This window comes from Perognathus longimembris, chromosome 16 (assembly GCF_023159225.1).
Source record: "Perognathus longimembris pacificus isolate PPM17 chromosome 16, ASM2315922v1, whole genome shotgun sequence".
Taxonomy (NCBI): domain Eukaryota; kingdom Metazoa; phylum Chordata; class Mammalia; order Rodentia; family Heteromyidae; genus Perognathus; species Perognathus longimembris.
In genome coordinates this window covers 25297835-25321773 of record NC_063176.1, presented here as the reverse complement: position 1 = coordinate 25321773, position 23939 = coordinate 25297835, and the positions used below count along the sequence as shown (strand labels likewise).

Here is a 23939-nt window from a genome sequence, read left to right as displayed (position 1 = left end):
GAAATGTCCAAATTGAAAAGGCAGAATGCTATTTTTTATTTACTTTACATCACTTTCATTTGTCTGGCTTTTCTAAGGCAATATGTAATGAGTTTTGTTCCTCTGTGTCACTTAAGACTCCTGATAGATTACTAGAATAGAACTGAAAGAAGACCATGTGTAAGGAGACTCCATTTGGGGAAATCCTCTTTTGGGATCCCAGTTTCATCTGTGGTTGCAATGTCAAGCTTAAAAATGCCAGAGCCTAGAACAAGAAATCTACCCAAGGCCTAATGTTTGAAACTGTAACTTCTCTGTACATGACTTGGACAATAAATAAGAAAAAAGGGAAAAAATGCCAGAGCCTGGGGCTGGGAATATGGCCGAGTGGCAAGAGTGCTTGGCTCATATACACGAAGCCCTAGGTTCAATTCCTTAGCACCATATATATAGATAGAAAAGGCCAGAATTGGCACTGTGGCTCAAGTTGGCAGAGTGCTAGCCTTGAGAAAAAAAATGCCAGAGCTTGCACAGCCAGAGGGGTATCTGTTTTTCTGGGCACTGATTCAACACACCCTTCAGTTTTAATAGACTCCTTCTCTTTGCAACTGACAGCCTCAGCCCAGAAAAATCACAACTTGAGAAGTTTCCTCCTTACTGAAAGAAAAAGAAAACAAAACAAAACCCCACTACTGATCCCCAATGTACAGAGCCTGGAAAATTCAGTATTTTAAGGGTGTTATTGTTCATTTTCTACAGAAGTGTTTAATTTGTAAAGATCCCCAATGTATGAAAAGATTTATGACTGATTACTCCACAAGGAACCTTGAATGACATAAAAAATTGTTAAGCTGTGAGTGGCAAACAGCTGTTTTAGGAAAATCTTTGCAATAACCATGTAAATAGCTCAATGTAAATATCTCAGGAACACACAGATGGTGCTTATTGTTAGTGGAGACCAATGGCAGTTGCCAAAGAAAGTTTCGGAATGAACAGGAGTGTTGATGGAGTGAGATGGATTGAATTGGAAGTGAAAGTTCACCCCCCTAGGAGATTGAGAATAGGCAGCTTCACCCCAAAAGCAAGTACCCAAAGTCCCAGGTCTTAGGCACTTTTGTGGATAGGATTTAATGAGTATTCTAAGGATATGCACAAAATCATTGGAGTTTTTTCAAGAAATGGGAAAGTTATTTTTAAGAACTAGAGGATGGGAAATGGTGATATCTAATAAGCTGTCCTCAGGCCAAGATAGCAACTCAAAAAGGAGTTGTGTGCATGAAACCACAACAATGATTAGAACTAGGAAAGTGAAAGGGAATACCAAAATCGAGAGACACAGGATGAAAACACAAATGATTACAAAAGCAATACTTGCAAAACTGTTTGGTGTAAACCAACTGAAAAACTCCTCATGGGGGAAGAGGGAAAGGGGGAGGGGGGTATGAGGGAGGAGGTAACAAACAGTACAAGAAATGTATCCAATGCCTAATGTATGAAACTGTAACCTCTCTGTACATCAGTTTGACAATAAAAATAAAAAAAACCCACAAAACAATGATGAGATTATAGATGAGGCCTCTGCATAACCTCTAGAGAAGGAAATGTTCTTATTGATGAGTTTGTTCATAAAAGTTGATTCTACCTATAATTTTACCTCCTATTCAGTTGAGGTGCCTCTCAACTCAAACATGATTATGTTACCATTGATAAAAATTTGTGTAGGCTTTATCTGTAGAGCTTCAGGCTGCTTGACAAAACCCACATGTTGTTCTGGGAGTATTAGAAAGAATCTCACATGTGTTCCCATCAGCTTCTGCTCTGTCCTTTTTACTAATGTCCTGGGATTAAAAACGCTGTGGGTGGTGTCTTGTAGAAACCTCAGTAGGAGCACAATTATTATGCATAGTTCCTATTTCCTATGGATTTCAAAGATGCCAACAGTGCCATCCCTTCTTTGTCATAGAGTCAGAAACAAACTACACCCATAGGTACCATAGGAAAAATGCTCTAACCCCTTGCTCTGTATCAAAGATTTTTTGTGGATGCAAACTAAAGATAGTATAGCCTGTGCATTAGAATCTGCAAAATATCCCACCCTCTGCCCCCCCAAAACATGGCTTTTGCTTTCTACATGAAATCTTTTCTTCTGAAGGGAGTCAGGCCTAGTAAATTACTGGGGCTGAGCTTAGGGGCGTAATACTCTAAATCCTTGCTCTCCCCCAGCTTCTTCTTTGACCTCATGCATGTCAAATCATCCAGCTAGATCTCCAAGTGGGGCGGTCCACTGGAACTTCCTGCAAAGATGGAAAAGTTCTGTGTCTATGCTGTTCAATACGCGAGCCCTATATGGCTGTGGAGGACTTGAAAAGTGGGTTAATACAGCTCAAGAGTATAACTTAAACATTTGTAATTTAATTCATCTAAGTGTAAAGCCAGGCACTGATGGCTCATGGCTGTAATCTTAGCTACTCAGAAGGCTGAGATCTAAGGATCCTGGCTCCATGCCAGCAGGAAAATTTATGAGACTTTTATTTACAACTAGCCACCAAAAGCTGGAAATCGAGCTGTGGTTCAAAGGGTATAGCACTAGCCTGAAGAGGAAAAACCTAAGGGACAGTGCCATGGTGGCCCTGAATTCAAGCCCCAGTACCAGCTCCAAAATAAAATAAAATAAGACAAAAATGGATAAATGTAAATAGCCACATTTGGTTAGTGCCTGCAATCCAGCTATTTTTATTATGGCATTTTATACTTACATTTTTTTTTACACTTATGCCTTGCCAAGATGGCTTGCCCCTTTCTGTGTGGAGAAGCAATTTGAAACTGAGTCTGCCTGCAAGTTTCACCAATAGCATCTATGTGCTGCTCAGCTGATCACCTCCATTTTCCTTTGTCTAGAACCCTAAAGGCCGTCCGGCGTTCGCTGAGCTGCTGCAGGTTCTCGCAGAGATTGCAGAAACCTGGTGACTTGGAATGGAATGCCTTGTTGAATTGTCATGAGAGAAGCTCACGGTGGAGTCCTCTTTGGGGGAATAGCTTCCTGTAGAGTGGGTGACTCAAACACAGTGCAAAGACCACAATTTCCAATTGTGCAATGCACACACATTCTGACAGTAGTTTTTCAGTGGTGTGAAGAAGGCTTTGAACTCTTTCTTTTCTGAAATACTTTTCATGTTCTACATGTGAAGAAAGGAGGAAAACTCCAAGCAGCCTTTCCAGGCTGCTCTGTGAAAATAGCCTTGAGAATCTTGAGAGTAGAAAAGCTGACTTTTCACCAGACCAAGGAAATTTCTTTCTTAAAGAGAACTGACCTTTCTTACTTTAGTGGTCTATGAATAGAAGATGAAAGTAGATTCTGCCAACTTGTGGAATTGCATGCCTTTGTGTTAAATAGATCTTATAGAAAACATACCTTTAGGAATCACATGAATATGAACATTCTGGAAATGTCTTTTATTTTTTTGAAAATTAGGATTTAGTTGTATATTTTTTCTTGGCATGGAAATGTCTTTTATAATACTTCTGTATATTATTTAACAAATATCTTGCACATATTTAATCATTTTGGGCACATTTTCTTGCATTCCAATTTTAAAAATAATAATAGAACTTAAGCCACTTTCCCTTTTGATTAGATTTGAGCATGTTCTAGGAAGAATAGCTATGAACTCAAAATTCTTTTCAGTGGTATCTGTTGTTAAGCTCATGTCCTGATTTTCAGTTCTAAGACTTTACCCTTTGTGTATATAATATTGGATAACAAAAGAAACCCCATTTTGCCAAAGTAAGTGCCTCTTTATTTTTCTGTAAAGTGCCTTTTTTTTCCCAAAAAAAGAGACGAAGTCAAGAATTCAAGTGTGTCATTAAGTACTGTTATTTTTGAAATCTAGAAATGTGGATTCTCAGTTCAAGATGAAACAACAAATTAAGTCTTAGATTCTCATGTACTGTTTGTTGGAACAATTGATGACTGAATTTGTCATCCTGGGAACTTCAGAACTATAAGAAGATGTGTAGAAAGCACAAGTGTATTTACAGTCAGCTTTAACAATAAGAACCTCCTATTTGTGTATTGTCCCATGTTTCATGGTGGTTCTGGGAGAATATACTTTATGATTTTCATAAGCCCTAAGTTGCTGATACCTTTATAAGATAGTCACATCTCTTTTCCTAAGACTTCTGCATGGTGAAGAGGGACAGAAAGCTTCTACTACTGAGAAAAAAGGAGCATATGAAGTCTAATTCAAGAGGGTGCATTAAAATAGCAAAGGCTAAAGAACAGGCAATTCATAGTACAACACAAGAAGTAATATAATGTCAAAATATCTTTGCCAGGTTTTACTAAGCTTGGGAGTTCTCATTCCCTTGAAAAAAACTAAACAAAACAAAACCCAACCAAAACCAAAGCAACAAAATAGTAACAACAAGCCAAAACAAAATACTGAACAATCGAACACCAATTACCAGGTACAGAGTAGAGAGAAAAGAGTGACACCCAGAGATAAGCTATTCTTAGGGCTCAGGTGACAGCAGTTGCACTTCTAAGTGTCTATTGGTAGTTTAGGGCAAGGTCTGTTTTTTTTTGAATTAATACCTCAGGAAAGGTTCACATATCAAATTCGGGGTGAGAACAAATGGAGCTAGGCCTTGGGTAACTAAAACTCCAGGTAATTTTTGGATAAAAGTGAGCTTTTTGGATGTCCAGCTAAAGAAAATATTGTGTAAGAGGTAGTCTCACTGTTTCTTCTGGGGGGGAACTGTGTTTTGCAATGAGTCTCAATATTTGTTATTGAGATGTGGACTCTGTGAATGGCTTGAGGTGAGATAGTGAAACTTTATGTAGTTCTTTTGTTTTGTTTCATTTGTCAGGTGATATGATTAGTTCTGCCTAGGAAAGTAACTGGAGGTTTAGGAACTGGGTATAGATCCTAAAAAGAAGATGACAGGAAATCAATGGAGAGGGAGGAAGTTCCAAAAAATTGGAAAGAATTTGGAGACCATGCAGAAGATCTGGTCAGCACAGTCTTTTGACAAGAGTACCCAAAGGAATTTTTTCTTAAGTAAATGCTTTATTGGAGTCTAGTACATGTTTCCATGATCACATTGGTAATACATTTGGTCTGGTAAGCAAATTCACAAGACAGATTTAGTCTAGCACTGAAGCTGCTTAGCTTTGTAAAAAGATGTAGAGCATGCACAGCCTTCTCTCTCCATGGAAACTTGCCTAGTCTCTGTTGAGGCCTGTCCACTTACTATGGGCATAAAATGGCCTGACTTCTTCCTCACTCAGCTGAAGATTTGTGCATGATTGATGGTGATGAGACCATGCTATGAAGGGTGCACCTTGATGTAAAGAATCTCCTTTGTTTTATATCAGTCAGAAAAATCTTACAGTTTATGCATCTCCAAGCCCTCATATTGTCCAACAGATTGAAGGCTTCCCAATGTACAAATGTGTTTGGCATGTTTTCTCACATTCTAAATTTACATTTACTCAGGTTATTTTGAGAGGATTGGTACTATGAGAAAGCAGAGCTAAAACCTTCCCAGGTAGACCGGGTCTCAGATGAAAAAGATTGTAGGCCTACTATGCTAACTCTTGACTCCCACATGGTGTCCAGCTTAAGAAAATATTTTTTTTCTTTTAATAGGTAGTCATACAACTTCTAGATTGGAGTTGGCTTTGCAATTAGTCTTAATAAAGCACACAGGGCTGGGGATATAGCACAGGGATAACCTACACAGTCCCTAGGCTTGACTGCCAATAAAATAACAAAAATTAAGAACAATTAAGAACATGCAAATTCCCTAATAGCTGGGTGCAGCTGGTTCATGCCTGTAATCTTAGCTTTTCAGAAGGCTGAGATCTGAGGATCGTAGTTGAAAGTTAGCCAGGGTAGGAAGGTCTGTGAGACTCTTATCTTCAATTAACCACCAGAAAACTGGAAAGGAAGGCATGGTTCAAAGTGGTAGAGGGCTAGCCTTGAGCAGACAATATCAGGGACAAGGCCCAGGCCCTGAGTTCAAGCCCCAGGATCTAATCTACACACACACACACACACACACACACACACACACACACACACACACACACACCCTAAAGCTTGGTCAAGATTTCTGATATACATCAGTCCAGATATATTATCCAGTGTAGCAACATTGAGGATGAGGTAGAAGCAATGGCAAGTTCATCTAACTAGATTTTCAAGGATAGAAAGAACCTCAACTCACATCTGGCTTATTGTCCCTAAATTTCTCAGCAGCTTGCATAACTGATTGAAGGAGTTCACATTTGGGTGACACTGGTTGGAAAAAAATTCAAACATAAATAGTATGAGATGCAGAAGAGGTTGTAATTCATTGAAACATTTCCCTTAGCCCCATCAAAAGAATTCTGCTTCTTTCACAGAGAGGAAATTGGACATTAACTAGAGAGCCTCAAAATGCAGAGATATATACTTAGGTACAGCTAGATTTGCTCCTCAGCACCCAGTGTAATAAATATAATACTTTTTCTGAATCAAACATAATCTAGTGTTGAGTCCCTTCTACTGTTTGTGAGAAATGCCTTTTGTGGAGAGATGCTATGACCTACTCCCCAGCGAGCTGAAAAATCTTCCTTCCTTCCTTCCTTCCTTCCTTCCTTCCTTCCTTCCTTCCTTCCTTCCTTCCTTCCTTCCTTCCTTCCTTCCTTCCTTCCTTCCTTTCTTCCTGCCTGCCTTCTTTCCTTCCTTTCTTTCTTCACCAGTCCTGGGGCTTGAACTCAAGATGCCATTCCTGAGCTTCCACTTCTGGCTTTTTGGGGGTAGGTTATTGGAGATAAGAATCTCACAGATTTACTTGCTCAGTCTGGTGATCCTAAGATCTTAGCCTCCTGAGTAGCTGGGATTACAGGCATGAGGCACTGGCACCTGGGCTACTTACAGGTTGGGCATTAGATATGACAATTAGAGGTGAATGGAGAATTATCCTGGGGCTTGTGTGTTCTGATGCTATTTCCTTTTGGGATGCAGCCGCCCTTGACCCTTTGTTTCTGTCAGGCACGGAAAGTCTTCTAGCAGGAAGCCACTTCACTGACAGCTCAGCCACCAGGAGCCTAGCCCTGCTCTCGGTGTGGCTAGGTCCCATCACCCTCAGTCTCTCTACACATGCTGGCACCATCTTTCCATTTTTTAGGACTGCATAGTCTTGACTGCTAAAGAAAAATTCTTTGGACATCTGTTGAACTGGTAAGGAAGACTTTGTTGGAGGCCACTCCAAAAGGAGTCCAGATTATTGTAATAGAGGAGAAAAACTCAACTAAATACAGCAAAGATAGCTGAGGTCCAACAGAAAATCAGGGATTAAGGATGGTAATCATGGTCAGCTGGCTTAAAGGGATTCCACTCAAAGTCAGGGACAGCTTTTGATATAGAGGGTGTGAGAAATTAGACTAGATATACAGAGTGGGGGAAAATCTCACTAAACTTATTTATTTAGCAGGATTCTTGGTAAATGCAGGTGAAGGATGGCCAGTGAAGAAGAGGGCTCAGGGGAGCCTGACCACCGCTGGGTTAGAGAGGAGTGTGCATTAGCACCTGTCATGCTGGCGCTAGCTGTCAGTCCCGGGGAAGTCAGGTTCTCTAGTTCACTTATGAGTGCCAGCCTCACCACTGTCCTCATTGTACTCTTGGATCTCAGTTTTATCCTGGGAAGTGTGGTGTTTCCACTAAGGAGCTCAGACCTCTAGCACTCCAATCTTGTCTCCTTGTTTATGGACTGAGAAGAGAAACTTCCTTATCCCCTGGTGAAGTTCCCATGAAAAGCCAACTCCGGCAAAATGACTTCCTATCTGTTAGTTGCTTGTATGGTACATGTGCTTTTTCCTTGTGTCTGCCTTGGATTGTGTTACCATGAAAGCAACTTGTGGACACCAGCATTCCTGATGTGGTGGTGAGCTGATAAGCTTTTCAGGCATTTTAAGGATGGGGTGTGTGGTTGGCCGTGGGTCTTCTCTTTGGAGAATCCACTTCAATCTGGCTCTAATTGCTCTGTCCCCAAGGGTTCTTCCTCTAGCTCAGCATTTCTCAGTTTTTGCAGTGTTGGGCTAGATGATTCTTTGTTGTGAGAGGAGCAATATTCTCAGCCTTACCTACAAGGTGCAGTAGCTCCCTTCTGCAAGGGCAGATAACCAAATAGGTTGCTAAAAATTGCCAAATGACTCATGGAGGTTTTTGACCTGGGTATCTGAAGGTCTATGAGCATGGATGGGAAAAAATACATCTTTATTTTACTGACTTCTAACTAAACATTTATATTTCTTTTAATTTTGAAATATAGTTGGAAAACACTGAAAAAAATTCTTGTAGTTTATATAAGCAGTTTCTGTGGTTGCCAAACTACAAAATAATATTCTTTTTGTGTCATGTGGAAGTTCTGGAGATGGAATTTATTTTCGTTACCATTTCAAAGTCACAATAGGTTTTAGAACTGCTACTAGATCTTGTCACTTAACATAGTAAAAAGACATGTTACAAAAGAAAACATATATCCTAAAAAGTCTTTTGATAACTTCTGTTTTAGTTTTGTAAACATTATTTTGAGAGGGAGTATCATGACTTCAACATATTTCCAAAAGGCTCTGAAGCATAGAAAAGATTAAGAACCTCAGAATGGGACAAAAGGCATGGCTCAAATTGTACAGTGCCAGCCATGAGCAAACAGACTGAGCAAGAGCATGAGGCTGTGAGTTCAAGTTATACTACCAAACACCACACACACACACACACACACACACACACACACACACCACACACACACACACACACACACACACCCCTTCTGAGTGAAGCAGGATTGTTAAATCTGGAATGACTTCTATAAGGCCACTTGCTTATTGTCAGCTTAAAAGCAAACCCATGAAGATGGTTTGGACAATCTGCAGTCTGATTCACCAATTGCATATTAATACCATATGCTTCCCCATGCCCTGTTATCCTCAATTCTGGTGTGGGTGTCTCTTCTACTTGTGTGGTGTCCTCTCAAGTGGGATCCAAGGTGTGATAAGTATCATTCAAGTGACCTTGAGTTTGGCAGCAGAAAGAGTGGGTAGATGTATCTCTGGATGTTCCTTGGGCTTCTTCCTCTTTCACCACTCCCAGAAGAAAAGTAGATCTTCCTTTGACACACTGTCCCACACGGAGGGAGGGAACACCCGTGTCCCAATGTTCCCACTGGAGGCCTGGTGCTCTTTGACTGCATCAGATCCACATGCCCTCCTGGACCAAATCTCTGTAGCCAGGGCCATGGAATACTTTGTTTGGCTTAGCATTGATCATGTTGTTCGCTTAAGAGCCAGGAATGGAATCTGCTCATCAGGAAAACCATATTGTTAGGTTTTTAAAGTAGGTAGCCAGTAAAGGAGAATGCCACGCAGTATTCAGGCAGGAGAGAAAGTTTATTACCCAACTGCTGGCCTGTGGCCAAGATGATCCATGGCCGGAGAGAAGAGAGGGAGGGAGGGAGAGGAGAGAGAGAGAGAGAGAGAGAGAGAGAGAGAGGGAGGGAGGGAGGGAGGGAGGGAGGGAGGGAGAGAGGAAGAAGAAGAAGAGAAGAAGAGAAGAAGAGAAGAGAGAGAGAGAGAGAGAGAGAGAGAGAGAGAGAGAGAGAGAGAGACCCACACTCAGCCCTGCCTTATATGTAGGGCAGGGGCAAGGGGTGTGGCCAGGTGGATTAGGATGTGACCTCAGGGAAAGGGGAGGTAACTGCCTCCAGGTCTGCAGGTTACCCAGGTAACTGGGTGGAGACTTAATGAGGTGGGGGCATCTACATGGAGCCCTCAGGGAGAGGACGTAACACATATTATCTTAAAAACAGGAGCTGAAAACTGTTGAGAGGGCCAGAGAGGGGAAGTAACAAATATCTTATACTCTCCTGTTTGTAATCACACTCTTTTATTGGAATCTTCTAGGGCATAGTTCCAGGACCTCTGGAAATACTCAAGACTCATATAAAATGGCACAGAGGGAGGGGGGAGGGGGGTATGAGGGACAAGGTAACAAACAGTACAAGAAATGTATCCAGTGCCTAATGTATGACACTGTAACCTCTCTGTACATCAGTTTTATAATAAAAACTTAAAAAAATATAAAAAAAATGGCACAGAATTTGCATATAACCTACACACATCCTCTGATGTCCCTAAAAACATGTAATACAACATATATAGTACATAATATGAAGAAACTTACAATACCTAATAAGATGACAATATATACAGGACAATGACTAGAGCAAAATACCTGTACATGTTTAATAAAGAAACACTATTTTTATTGTTTGAATGGTTCTGAGCCATGATTGATTAAATCCACAGATGTCAAACTTATGGGCTTAACAGGTTGACCTGCTCTCTTGATTTCTGGATATTTTCCTTACAGTTGCTGTACATCTGTAAGTCATGTTTCTTCAGTGCAAATTAGCCCCAACATGATTGGGAAACTAAAGCTGGAGATGTGGCTTAAGAAGGAGAGCTAGAGCTGGTCAGTTGAGTAAGAGTTTAATGCTCTGAGCTCAAGCCTTGGTACCAACAACTAAAATTTAAGAACAAAAATCATTTAGTCCTTTACATAGAGCAAGTGGTCAGAAAAAGTCCCTGAAACTTGGAAATAAAGTGAAAGGATAATTGGGAAACAGGGAGGGCTGGGTTCTGTTTCCTCCAACATTTTAGTGTTTGGAAGTCATCTGGGATAGTTTCCTTATTAGAGAGCATTACAAATCAACAGGAATCTCTTAAGGAAGAGCTGGTACCTGCATGTATGGGAAAGTGAAAAATACAGTTGAATCTGGATGGGAGTAGTGTGTTCCCTATGTAGCTGGGTCTGTGACTTTACCGTGTCATTTCCTGCCCCTCTCCTGTTCATTCATACTGCCCCTGGCCTTACTTGCTGCCCCTGAAACATCCCCTGCCCTTTCTTACTTCAGGGTCTTTGCATCTTTATTGCCAGGGCTTCTTCTGGTATCTCAAAGCTCTGCTTTATCATCTCTGGTTGTTGCAAGTATGCCTCCCTTCCCTTGAGGCTTTCTCTAACCACCCTCTGTGGGAGACAGCCTATGTATCCCTCTTGTGAATGTTTTTCCTGTATGGCTCTTAGCAATTGGCAAAAAAATCACACAGTTTTTTCACTTTATTTAGTCTGCTATCTGTTATTCACCTTGAGCATACCATGACTATATCATTTGTGAGGACAGATATTGTTGTCTGTTTAGTCAGCCATTGTTGTATTCATTGGTCCTCGCACAGAGCCTGCCATAGAGCTGAGTAAATAAACATTCATGGACTGACTCAATGAAGCGAAAGAAGGGAAATCAACTCCCAGGGAAGATAAACAGCTTTACTGGGATTCTGACTGAACCCGTTGCTTTTGCTCACAGCCATAGATAATTTCCTTATAATTAGAGAACATTAAAAATTAATAGGAGGCTCTTAAGGAAAAGCTGGTACCTGCATGTGTGGGAAATCTGAAAATAAGTTAAATCCACTTAGATGGAGCAGTGTGTTCCTTATATTACCACCGGGCCTCTGACTTTACGGGATCATTTCCTGTTGGTATGTCTAGTTCCATCTGATGATCGTAAGTGCTCAGCAATCCTTTTTCGTTGCACAACCTTGCTTTTTAAAGAGCAATTTGACTTATGCACAATTTTCTTTATCTTTCCTTTTAGAAATAGAGAAAAATGCATGAGAGGGACTGACATTTGATTAAAAAAACAACAGAATACATCTACAGGAAAATATAAACCCATATTTTATATAGATAAATCAGAGAAGAAACAGGTTAGCCTTATATCTAAACAAAGATGGACATTTCCTTACTCTCCTCTTAGATATGCAACCTACTTAGTGTTGTGTATAACTGCTGTGCTTTTCCTCAGGTGTCCCTACTGGCTGGGTAGGGTTGGGAAACTTGACATACTATAATTTCTTAACTTTTAGCCAGTGCAGTAATTAAAATATGTTTCAAAGGTCATGTGTATAGTCATTCAGATATTGCCTCGCCCTTCCTGTATTTCTGCCCAATGTAGTATCTGGATATAGAAGCAACAGGATGGCTTCATCCAGGGGTGAGATTAAGAACTGGTTTGGCACAGGCATAGATCAATTGCAATGGATGCTATGTGCCAAAACTGGCCTAGCCCTTTCCATGCACTCTGTCGCTATTAGATCTGGCAAAGTAGGCCAGATTGCAAATGGTGAAGAAAAGGGAGAGGCTGTTTGTGTTGGAGCAGTGTTTCCTGTCACCTGCTTTCTGCCAACAACATTATCAGCCTTGTCACGGCTTGCCCTGCTGGCATTTGCTGCTGTCGTTGGTGACTGGTGGAGGCTGGTCCCTCCAGGCCTGGAGGAAGCACAGAAGCTCTCCCTGGAGGACCGTACCTCACCCAGTTCCTCCAGCCCCTGCTACCCTGAGGCTGCTAGTCACCTTGCCCTTAGATAGTGCGCAGCCATGAGGGTTTTGGTTCTCAGGTGAGTTGCTTCTGGAGGTCTGGAGTACATATGGGAACTTTGGGGGTTTCTCATGCCACATGGCCACTGAGAACGGCTCCAAACACTGAAACTGACAACTCTACACCTCTGCCCCTCCTGCAGAATCAGGCTGTGTTGCAGCTGTTTATCTTAGCATGTCACTTTTCAGACATGGGCAGAGACTATTTGTGAAGGAAGCCCCTCAGGAATCTACACAGAAATATGAGAAAAAAGCCTATCTGCTTCTCCCCATTCTCTGTACCCAGCCTTCCTACCCCAGCCATACCTCCAACCCATCTAACTGCCCTCTCCCTTTTATGCCTGCACACCACAGGATGCAAGCCTGCAGGTGGTTCTTTCATGCCAGGATGATCGGAGAGCTTAAAAAAAAAATACTGTTGCTCATGTTCCACCTTCTCAGCCCCTCCCTTCAGTTCTGATCCAACTACTCTGAGGAAACCCCAGGCGTTGGTGGTTGGTTTCTCTCTCTATATTCTTCCCTCCCTCCTCCCTCCCTCCCCCTCTCCCTCCCTCCTTTCCTCTCTCTCTCTCTCTCATCTTTTGTGGAGAGATGCCAGGGAGCTGTAAAAATCATGGCCCCTTCCTTCCTTCCTTTGTTCCTTGGTTCCTTCCTCTCCTCTCTCTCTCTCTCTCTCTCTCTCTCTCTCTCTCTCTCTCTCTCTCTCTCTCTCTCTCTCTCTCTCTCTCTCTCTCTCTCTCTCTCTCTCTCTCTGGTACTGGTCCTGGGGCTTGAACTCAGGGCCTGGGAGCTGTCCCTGAGCCATTTTTGCTCAAGGTTTGCTCTACCACTTGAGCCACACCTCCACTTCTGGCTTTGGGGTGATTAATTGGAGATAAGAGTCTCAGACTTTTTTCTCTCTAGGTTGGCGTGGAACCACAATTTTCAGATCTCAACCTCCTGAGTAGCTAGGCTTACAAGTGTGAGCCACCAGTGCCAAGAGGCATTGGTGGTTTTAAAATCAAACACCCCACATGATATCACGGTTGGGAGCCATTGTTCCAGTAGAGTTGTTTTCAAATCTCACTGCTTATTAGAACCATATGGAGTAACTTCAAACAATCCCGATGCTTAGCTGCACTATAAGCTAGTAGAAATCTTTAAGGCAGGTAGTGGCGTTTTCAGGCTTCCTAGGTTATTTAGTGGTGGCCAAATACAAGAAACATATTTTTAAGGCCATTTCTGAAACTGTAATGTACATATAGACACCTGGGGACTCGTAAGACTCAGAGGGTCTGGAGTAGGATTTTAGATCTGCATTTCTAACAAGCATGCAGGGAGTAACGCAGGTGTTGGTTGATAAGGCAAATTATTCCCAAGACTGCATTCCTCCCTCTACCCATTCAACTAACAGGGTGCAGGAGAGGAATGCTGGCATGAACAGAATAGATATTTCATATATATAAATATTACAAAATTATATATAGGAATACATATCATATATAATGTATATATATTATATAATCATATAGATATTCCTAGAACACACTAGGATTTATCTTTCAAAAATCTGCTAAATACCTTTATTCTTCCCATATGAAAGGCTGAAATTCTTCATGTTTCCAATTTGTCTCATCAAGTACAAGCTCATGAAAAAGTTCCCTATAGAGATATGTAGAGAAAAATGTCCAAGGAGGGCTTCTTTTCCAAAAACAATCAAACAAAAAACCCCAAAAACTCAAAAGAAAAAAGTTGGGGGTGGGTGGCACTTTCTGCTTTAGACCTGGTTTTGAAATCTTGAGTAGTAGCCCAACCCCATGCTCCCATGATTTCAAAGAAAAGAAGATGATAATAAAGGGGGGCTGGGGATATGGCCTAGTGGCTAGAGTGCTTGCCTGCTATACATGAAGCCCTGGGTTCGATTCCCCAGCACCACATATACAGAAAATGGCCAGAAGTGACGCTGTGGCTCAAGTGGCAGAGTGCTAGCCTTGAGCAAAAAGAAGCCAGGGACAGTGCTCAGGCCCTGAGTCCAAGGCCCAGGACTGGCCCCCCCCCCAAAAAAAATGATAATAAAGGCACATAGATACAATTGCAAATAAAACATGAGATAGGCTGAGTGCCAGTGGCTCACATCTGTAATCCTAGTTACTCATAAGGCTGAGATCTGAGGATGGCAGTTCGAAGCCAGCCCAGGCAGGAAAGTCCATGATACTCTTTTTTTTTTTTTTTTTTTGGCCAGTCCTGGGCCTTGGACTCAGGGCCTGAGCACTGTCCCTGGCTTCTTCCCGCTCAAGGCTAGCACTCTGCCACTTGAGCCACAGCGCCGCTTCTGGCCGTTTTCTGTATATGTTGTGCTGGGGAATCGAACCTAGGGCCTCGTGTATCCGAGGCAGGCACTCTTGCCACTAGGCTATATCCCCAGCCCCCATGATACTCTTATCTCCAGTTAACCACCAGATAATTGGAAGTGGTGCTGTGGTAGGGTACTAGCCTTGAGCAACAAGACTCAAGGACAGTGCCCAGGCCCTGAATTCAAGCCCCATGACCGACAAACAATGACAACGACAACAACAAAAGCATGATATGCTGGGTAGATCAGAGTTTCAGATAAGCAGCACATAATTATTTTAGTGTAAATGTAGTGGTCACTTCCTATATTGCCCCTTCTAGAAATGAATAGATCCGTCTATAAATCCTTTCTCGGGCACTGTAACAATATACATGAGGCTGAATTCCTTACTCCACCTCCCCCTCCAAAAAAATTAATGTAGCTCACACTCTTGGAGGCTGAAAGTCAAAGATCAGGTGCTTTTCTTGGCTCAACCCTTGGTGAGGGCCCCTTTGGCTATGTCTAACCATACAGGATGGCATCATGGTGTGATAGGAAGCCATAGACCAATTACTTCGGTCATGAGAACTCCTTGAGCTCCCATGAAACTATGTTAATTGCTTCCAAGGGCAGTGTCCCCAAATGATGCTAGCACCTTCCATTGGGTTCAGCCTCTAAAATCCTCCCCACCACCTCTCAACAGCACCCTACCATGAAGTAAGATTTCCCCCTTGCACCCTTGGGGAACAAACCATACTAAACATACCAGTCCTAGTCCTAAATTTGGTTCAGCTGTTGAGACTATTGATCCTTTATATGCAGAAGAAAAGCCCTGTGGGCCAAGTAAGGAGGCTTTGGGGAAGAGAGCAAAGAAGATTCTCAAGCAGATCTGAAAAGTAGTCGGAGGGATCAAGAACAGAGACTTCCATGGAGTTATAAGAAGACCTTGAGGATTGTGTGATTTGAACTTGCAGCTGGGCAGCACCTAAGCTTTCTTCACATCTTGAGCAGCTGTTGGGCAGAAGGAATAGAGGAAATGGTAAGGCTTCAAAGGTGTCAACAAATCTAAAACATGGAGTCAAGATTTTTTTTGCCAGAAACATTGCATGGGACATACTTACACAAACATGTATTCATTGTTTATCTGAAATGAAAACTAGGCATCTTGAACTTGTATTTACTGTATCTGACAACCTTACGTGTGAAGACAAGGTAGAAAGATCCTAGGTTCCTTCTAGAATTGCTGAGGATGCCCATCCATATCTCACAGAGTTGTTAAGATTGAATAAGATTCAGGGCTCTGTCTCAACCGTGAGTGGGAGTGGCCATGTATACCTGCTGCCCTGGGTTATGGAGGGAGCACAGCGGCTGGGTGTGGTGGTTTGGGCTTATCCTCCCACTGACAGGGAGACACAAACAAGGATCGCAGTCCAGGGTGACCGAGGCATCCATCAAGATTCTATCTCAAAAATAACCAACTTGAAAAGGAGCCGGAGAAGTGGATCAAGTGGTAGAGTACTTGCCTAATATGTGTAAGGCCTTGGAGGATTACCAAAAGAAAAGAAGAATTAAACTGGAGATGGTTTAAGTACTTAAGTTTTATTGAACATTTGTTTATTTTTGGTCATGGGGCTTGAACTCAGGGCCTGGATGCCATCCCTGAGCTTTTTTTTTTTTTACTCAAGGCTTGTGCTCTACAACTTGAGTCACAATGCCACTTCTGGCCTTTCCTGTGTAGTTTCCTGCCTGAGCTGGCTTTGAACCACAGTCCTCAGAGCTCAGCCACCTGAGTAGCTAGGATTACAGGTGTGAGCACCAGTACTTGGCTTGTCAGGGGCTTTGTTATTGTTTATTTATTTATTTATTTTCAAGGCCTTTAGGAGAAATGATGAGATGCTGCATGAGAAGCCCTCATGCTGAGATTTGTGCCCTTATTAAAAATAGACACTGAAAAGCTTGCTCTCTCCCCCTCCACCATAGATGTTGAGGCAAGAAAGTGGCCATCTAGAAGCTGGAAGAATGTTCTGTTAGGACCCAATGATACTGGAACACAGATTTTGGATTTCCAACCACCAGAAGTATAAAAAAATAAATTTTTGTTGCTTAAGCCAACCAGTTTGTGATACTGTATCATAGCAACTCCTGGTAAATATATTTTATTTCAACTGTCATATACACATTTCAGATGTATTAACAATAGCACTGCTAAATTGCCTGTGTTTTTCAAGAGAATTTTTTTTTTTTTGCAAAGTGTAAGGACCATTGTTAGGGAGAGAGGAAGCAGATCATATATCTTATTTCATAGGTTGTTAAAAAATGTCTATCTGGGGCTGGGGATATGGCCTAGTGGCAAGAGTGCCTGCCTCATATACATGAGGCCCTGGGTTCAATTCCCCAGCACCACATATACAGAAAATGGCCAGAAGTGGCGCTGTGGCTCAAGCGGCAGAGTGCTAGCCTTGAGCAAAAACAAGCCAGGGACAGTGCTCAGGCCCTGAGTCCAAGCCCGAGGACTGGCCAAAAAAAACAAAAAAACAAACAAACAAAAATGTCTATCTGGGCTGGGGATATGGCCTAGTGGCAAGAGTCCTTGCCTTGTATACATGAGGCCCTGGGTTCAAGTCCCCAGCACCACATATACAGAAAACGGGCCAGAAGTGGCGCTGTGGCTCAAGTGGCAGAGTGCTAGCCTTGAGCAAAAAGAAGCCAGGGACAGTGCTCAGGCGCTGAGTCCAAGCCCCAGGACTGGCCAAAAAAAAAAAGGCTATCTGAGAATAACCACAACCATAGGATATACTGTATTTTATCACTTAAAACAACAACAAACAACTCTGAGATTAGGATGTACGTTACAATAGATGAAGTCTTTGAATAGATCTAGGTCTTTGAATAGATAACTAAGGTTTTCAATTCTAGTTGCTTATTCCAATTATCTGGGGATATTTTAACAAATAATTTTGCTTCTAGCCACCTTTAAATGTTCTATTTAATTGCCTGGGTAGGGCCTGGGCTTAGTAATTAAACAGAGCAAAGCAAAACCTTTTCAGTGAAGGGCCTTAAATTAGTGCAGTAAATAAAATACTCGGTGTACATTTACACATGCCCAGTCTGCATTGAGGCTTCTTTTGAAGTGTATTAAAAGGGAGAAGAGAGGGAGAGAGAGAGTGTTTGATGACTAACAGCTTTTTACTAGGCTGCCCTGGCTAAGTCATTGTGTGTCTTAGTTTTAGCCTGTATGCAGTTTCACTGCTAGACAAGGGTTAAAAGCTGGATATCAGCCACTAGAATACCTATGAATTTAAGCTAAGGAGAACAGAGGAAACACAGTGCTGGATAATCAAGCTCCAGAATCAAGTCAAGAGCTTGTAGCTCTTCTCATTTGACGTCTGGCACAATTCTACACTGTCTATCTCACCAGGAGGCCCTATCATAGTACATGCAGGATTCCATGAAACTTGGAAAGAGCCAGAAGGTCAAATATTTTGCTCTGAAGTCAAGTCTTGCTTTGTTTTCTACTTGGTAGCAAATTCTGCTTGTATTGGCTTGGCTATCTCTTTTGTATCTCAGGTTGTCTGAGTTTCATGGTGGATGATGAAATTGTCCCCTTGCACCCACACTAGCCACACAAGTGTCAGATGGATGCAGTTAATCTTCATGCTGTTGAATCAGACATGGGGAAAGCAGGTCAGGTACTCGTATTGTGGGTTCTCACTCTGGTCCCAGCCACTCTCCAGTGAACCACAAAATGAATAGTGTAGCCCTTGATCTTGTTGGACCAGTTTCTCCACACTTTTTATTTTTCCTTTTGTTGCAGGCTAATCTCCCATCAGCAGGTGCCTCCCCAGGAGTGGACTCCTGTGGGAAATATGAGTTGCACTCAGTTTCTTAAGTCAGTCTGAGGCTAGTCCAGTTTGCTTCTCACATGAGATAACATCTGCTCTTTGTCTTCTCGTTGACCCTGGTCAACTTAATCTAGTACCTCTCTGTGCTGAGTGTCTCTTTGTTTTAGTGCTTGCTGAAAGAACAGAATCACTGTGTGCCTTAAAAGTTTATACTTTGTGATCCTAAAACAGATGATTAAAACTAGTAGAAAGCTTTGCGTCCCTTTTTTTCCTTTCTGTGCAAGCAAGATTACTCCAAAGGAATTAAATTCAAGGGAGATAATCACAGTAAATAAAGCCCTGTTGCCTTTAGCGACTAGTAATTTATTTTGCTGATTCGTTCCAAGTCTGTCTTAGTATACCTTATCATTCCCATAATTCCACAGTTAAGGAACAACCATCTCTTTTGCTGAAACACCATTTCATTTAAAATTCTTTTGGAAATATAATGAAATTTTAGTAGTAAAGACAAAGGCAAAATGGTTGAAAGACAGACAGCCCTTATGAGCTGGAGGGCTAGCCTGCTCATTCCTGGCCTAGAGAAACAATCTGTTTTATTGGACTCAAGTGAGGAGAGTTGCCCTTGATTTACTTTCTCTGCATTTCATAGGCACAAGTGGCACAAGGCGGAGCCATCTTCATGACCCAGAGCCATCCTAAGGGTGATCTAGAGCTTTCTTCATGATCAATCAGGGCCCTGGGTTTGGCTTCTATAATAGATTAGCCCCTGTAGAAGGCATAATGAAAGCAGTTCACAGGTTTTGGGCTACGTTGAGCTGACTATGGCTTACTGGCTGGACCTAGAAGTTACTGGCTGGATCATGACAGGCAGACCATGGCAGGAAATTCTCACCTCCACCACCAATCTTGCCTCATCAAGCAGTTGTTGAGGTCTACACCTGGCAGGATATGAGGCAGACTTTACTGTGGACTGGAGAGTGTGGAGAAAGTTGGTGTGAGACCTTGTTACCTGAGGACTAGACAAGCACCATAAACCAGTGAACATACTCTCATGGTCCTGGGAATGGCAGTGGGGTGACGGCTTCTGGGAAGAGCTTGGTCTGTTGATCTAGGGGTCCCCTTGCCCCCTCTACTACCATGAAAGTTTCTACAGAATTGAACATGCTGCTAGGCCAGAGTTTTCTCTTATGTTGCTAGCATATATGGAGAAATTTGGTTTTTCCCTCAAGGAGAAAAGGTTTTCATGAATTAGAACTGAAGAGGAAACGATAGCTCTGGCAGTCAGTGCTTGCAAAAAGTGTTGGGTTGTTTTAAACCAAAGCTGTTTTTATTTATTAAAGCAAAATTTAAGAATCATCATACCACTGGGCACGGGTGCCTCACACCTGTAATCTTAGCTACTCAGGAGGATAAGATCTGAGGACTGCAGTTCAAAGCCATCCCAAGCAGGAAAGGCCACAAGACTCTCATCTCCAATCAACCACCAGAAAACTGGAAGTAGTATTGTGGACCAAGTGGTAGAGTGTTAGCCTTGAGTTGAAGAGTTCAGGGACAGTGGCTAGGCCCAGAGTTCAAGCCCCATGACCGAAAAAAAAAAAGAAAAAAGAAAAAGGAATCATCACACCCTAAGCATACCTCTTAGTGGCTTCCTTTAAGCTGCATCCAGGGTGCTGGCATGCTTGTTCTACACAGCCTGCTTTGGAAGACTGCAGTTTATGCTATCTGTGCTGTGGAGGTACTGTCAGTGCTCAGCAGGTCTCACCAGGGCTCCTCACCTTTGTCTACATTCTGTGGACAGAGAAGTTAGTGTGTCCAGAAGCTTGGATATTGAACCTTATTCAGATCCTAAGTAAGTGCGTGAGTGACAGAACACATTGGCTTCCTTTGATACAATGGGGGAAAAGGTGTGGGATAGTGGTAAGAAAGATGTCTTCTGTACTCCCAACAACTCATTTCTACAATTAGAAACAACTGAAGGAGTAAGCTGTTCAATGTGAGTTGCAACCAGAAAAGGGAAAATGACGTGTACATTGTAGCTGGTATTACAGATCATCTAGAGATGCTTTGAAGTGCGTATGAGTTTCTGGAAGTACATAGGGGGACATGTACAGGTTATATGCAAATACTCTGTCATGTCATTTTATATAAAGGACTTGGCCACCCACAAGGGTCTTAGAACCAACTCCCCCCATCCACACTGGTGACTTGAAGAGTGATTCTCCTTGTAATAACCTCTTTTGATTTCCTGATTAGTTAGGACCCTTAGTATGTGATTTGGATAAGGAATGTAAGAAGGAAAGTAGGTTAGGCACTCAAGGTTGATGCCTGTAATCCTAGCTTCTCAGGAGGTTGAGATCTAAGGATTACAGTTCCAAGCCAGCCTGAGCAGGAAAGTTTGTGAGACTCTTATCTCCAATTAACTACCAAAAGGCCAGAAGTGGAGCTGTGGCTCAATTGGTAGAGCACCACTTTTGAGCAAAAGTCAGGGACAATGCCCCGGCCCTGAGTTCAAGCCCCAGGACTGACACAAAACAACCACAAACCCCCACAAAAGTAAGTAGTCCTGATTTTTGTAGAAAGACATTGGCTTCTTTTTAGCTAATCCAATGTTACTATAGGCAGAGAGCATCTATTTGTGAATTTTTTAAAAGAGTTATTGAAGGGAGATTTCATTATTTAATCTCAAGGGAGATTCATTATTCTTTTAGGCCTAAAATAAAGTTATTGGAGATAATTTCTTTTGTTCAGGTGTCAAATCTGTTACTCTATAGAAGATGGTTTGTGGAGAGGTTTCTAGAAACAAAATTTAATCTGAAGGAAAGTGAAAAAGAAAAATTAATCAGTACAAATTTACTTTAAAAAAATCAACAGAATTTTTTAAATCTCAAAACAAAAAAGATTATTTTGCTGCTATATTTACTGTCTATAAACTAAACTTCAAAAATATAACCAAACCATATTTTATTGCAAATGAAAAATATATAGAAACATTTAAAAATTGTAAACTTTCTAAAATGAACAGTGTTTATAAACATTTGAAAAATGTAAACTCTTCATGAACATAGTATATTCAAAATATTTGAGAACATTTCACATATATTTATACAAATTATTTTTTTACAGTTTTGGAAAGGTGAAATAGTACTTACAATTCAGTTTTATTGATTTTCTTAAGAAAAATATTTTTGTACAATATTTTTATTGGTGTCAAGATAGCATAATGATAGAATTCATGTTCATTAGTATTATTTAAAGTTAGTATTTAGTTCATGGAACAAAATGTAGAAAAAAACGAGAGATTTATACAAACTGGCACTCCGTATCCATCTGTCTTAAATAATAAGACTAATAATTAAAACAAAGGTTCAAAGAGACCTAAATTTTATCAAGTACTCATTATCTATTGGGTTTGATGCCAGGGGATTCCCATGTATTCGACCCAATAGTTTAGAAAGTGGATGTTAATTTAAATCTACAGGGTTTGATGAGCACACTGTAACTTGAATTGAACATAAAATTGGCTGGACACTGGAGGCTGAGGAGGGTCGTGGTTCTGGCCAGTCCAGGCAGAAGAGTTTGAGTCTTTTTCAATTCCTAGTTAGCACAGTGGCATGCACCTGGTCTCAACTTAGACTACTCGGGAGGCTGAGATTGAGAGGATGGAAAATGGATGAGACATCCATCTCTACGGAAAGAAACTGGATGGGATGGCGTGAGCCTGTGATCCCAGAGACATCAGGAAGCCCCAAAGAAGGCAAATCTCAGCTTTGCCTGTGCCCCAATAGGAAACAAGACCCTATCCCAAAAATAATCAACAAGAAACAGGGCTAGAGACCCAGCTAAAAAATATAGCACCATGCTAGCAAGTGCAAGGCCCTGACTTCAAACCCCTTGTGCTATCCTCCCCACAACCACCACCCTCCCACCAAAAAACATTAACTATCAACTTGACAGTAAAATTATAATTTAAAAAACCAAAACCATATTGCTACAGAACTAGGAAAAAAAGTTCAATTTGTTCAGTGCTAGCACAGCTAGTGACTTTAATGCTGCATGTATCTATATTCACAAAATAAATCCTAAGCAATGTGTGAGATGACCAATAAAGTATGTATGTTAAAATGCAAATATGTATAAGACCACCAGCTAAGACTACCACAGTGCACACACAGAAGAAAGGCATTACAATACTCTTTAGACAGTATTTTCAGACTTGGGGAAAATTTATTTTTGACATTTGATTTCCAATAATATTTTGACTTTTTTTTTCCAGTCTTGAAGCTTGAACTCAGGGCCTGAGCAATGTCCCTAGCTTCTTTTTGCTCAAGGCTACTACTCTACCACTTGAGCCACAGCGCCACTTCTGGCTTCTTCTGTGTATGTGGTGCTGAGGAATCGAACCCAGGGCTTCATGCTTGCTGGGCAAGCACTCTACCACTAAGCCACATTCCCAGCCCACATTTTGACATTTTTAATATTTAAGCTCACTGCAATTTTTACATGATCTTTCCAAATACTTCATTGTTTCACAATATTAAATTTTTCTCACTCTTCCTCCTGTCAACACCAAGTAATTTTCTAATCCAGAACACATTGAACCTTGTGTTCTAGAAACCTCTGACCTGGGCATAACATACCAAGGGCATAACTTGACATTTCAAATGTCAAATAACAGGCGACATTTAATAAATGTCTGAAGCTTAAATTCACTAGAGTAGAGAGAACCCATACAACCTCAGGTTAGATGTCTAGAAACACATCATTAATTTCTTCACCAAGGAGATATTCTGGGGAAACAAATTGGCAATACTAAAAAGAAAAATGTTAAAAGAATTTTTATGATTTTAGAACACGATCTTTCCAGAAGATATTTTTCTTACACGTTAGAGTTGGTAGCTTATATATCTGAAAGACAAATAATCACCATCAGCAGAGCGAAGGTGGATTTCACTGAAGTATCAACCCATGCATCTGCCATGGGTTATCAGTCTTCAGAAACTGACATCGCACTGAACTGTACTCAGCACTAAGTGCTTCTGAAAACTCTAACAGCATGTTTTAGGATTTTACTTCATCTCAGATTACCACCCATTGTGACCACCATTTGTAGTTCAATAGAATTAGAAATGCTAAAGTTAGCTCACTGAGTAAAATAATTGATATTATAGTCTGGGTAGGTGTAAGTTGGTCCCCAAGCCAAAAAAAAAAAACACAAAAAAACCCCCCCAAAAAACAGAACCCAAACCCAAAACAACAACAACAACAACAACAACAAAAACAAAAGACAAACAACAAAAACCCTCATCTACCTCATCTACAATT

The 23939-nt window shown here is 41.4% G+C and overlaps 1 protein-coding gene across 1 annotated transcript in view; it reads left to right on the top strand.

Moving 5' to 3' along the window:
- Positions 1–2956, top strand: part of Txk (TXK tyrosine kinase) — a 39762-nt gene extending 36806 nt beyond the window's left edge. Inside the window, exon 14 of the mRNA XM_048364376.1 lies at positions 2878–2956. Coding sequence (XP_048220333.1) covers positions 2878–2946 — 69 coding nt within the window. The 3' untranslated portion in view covers positions 2947–2956. The remainder of the gene's footprint in view (positions 1–2877) is intronic.
- Positions 2957–23939: the final 20983 nt, after the last annotated feature.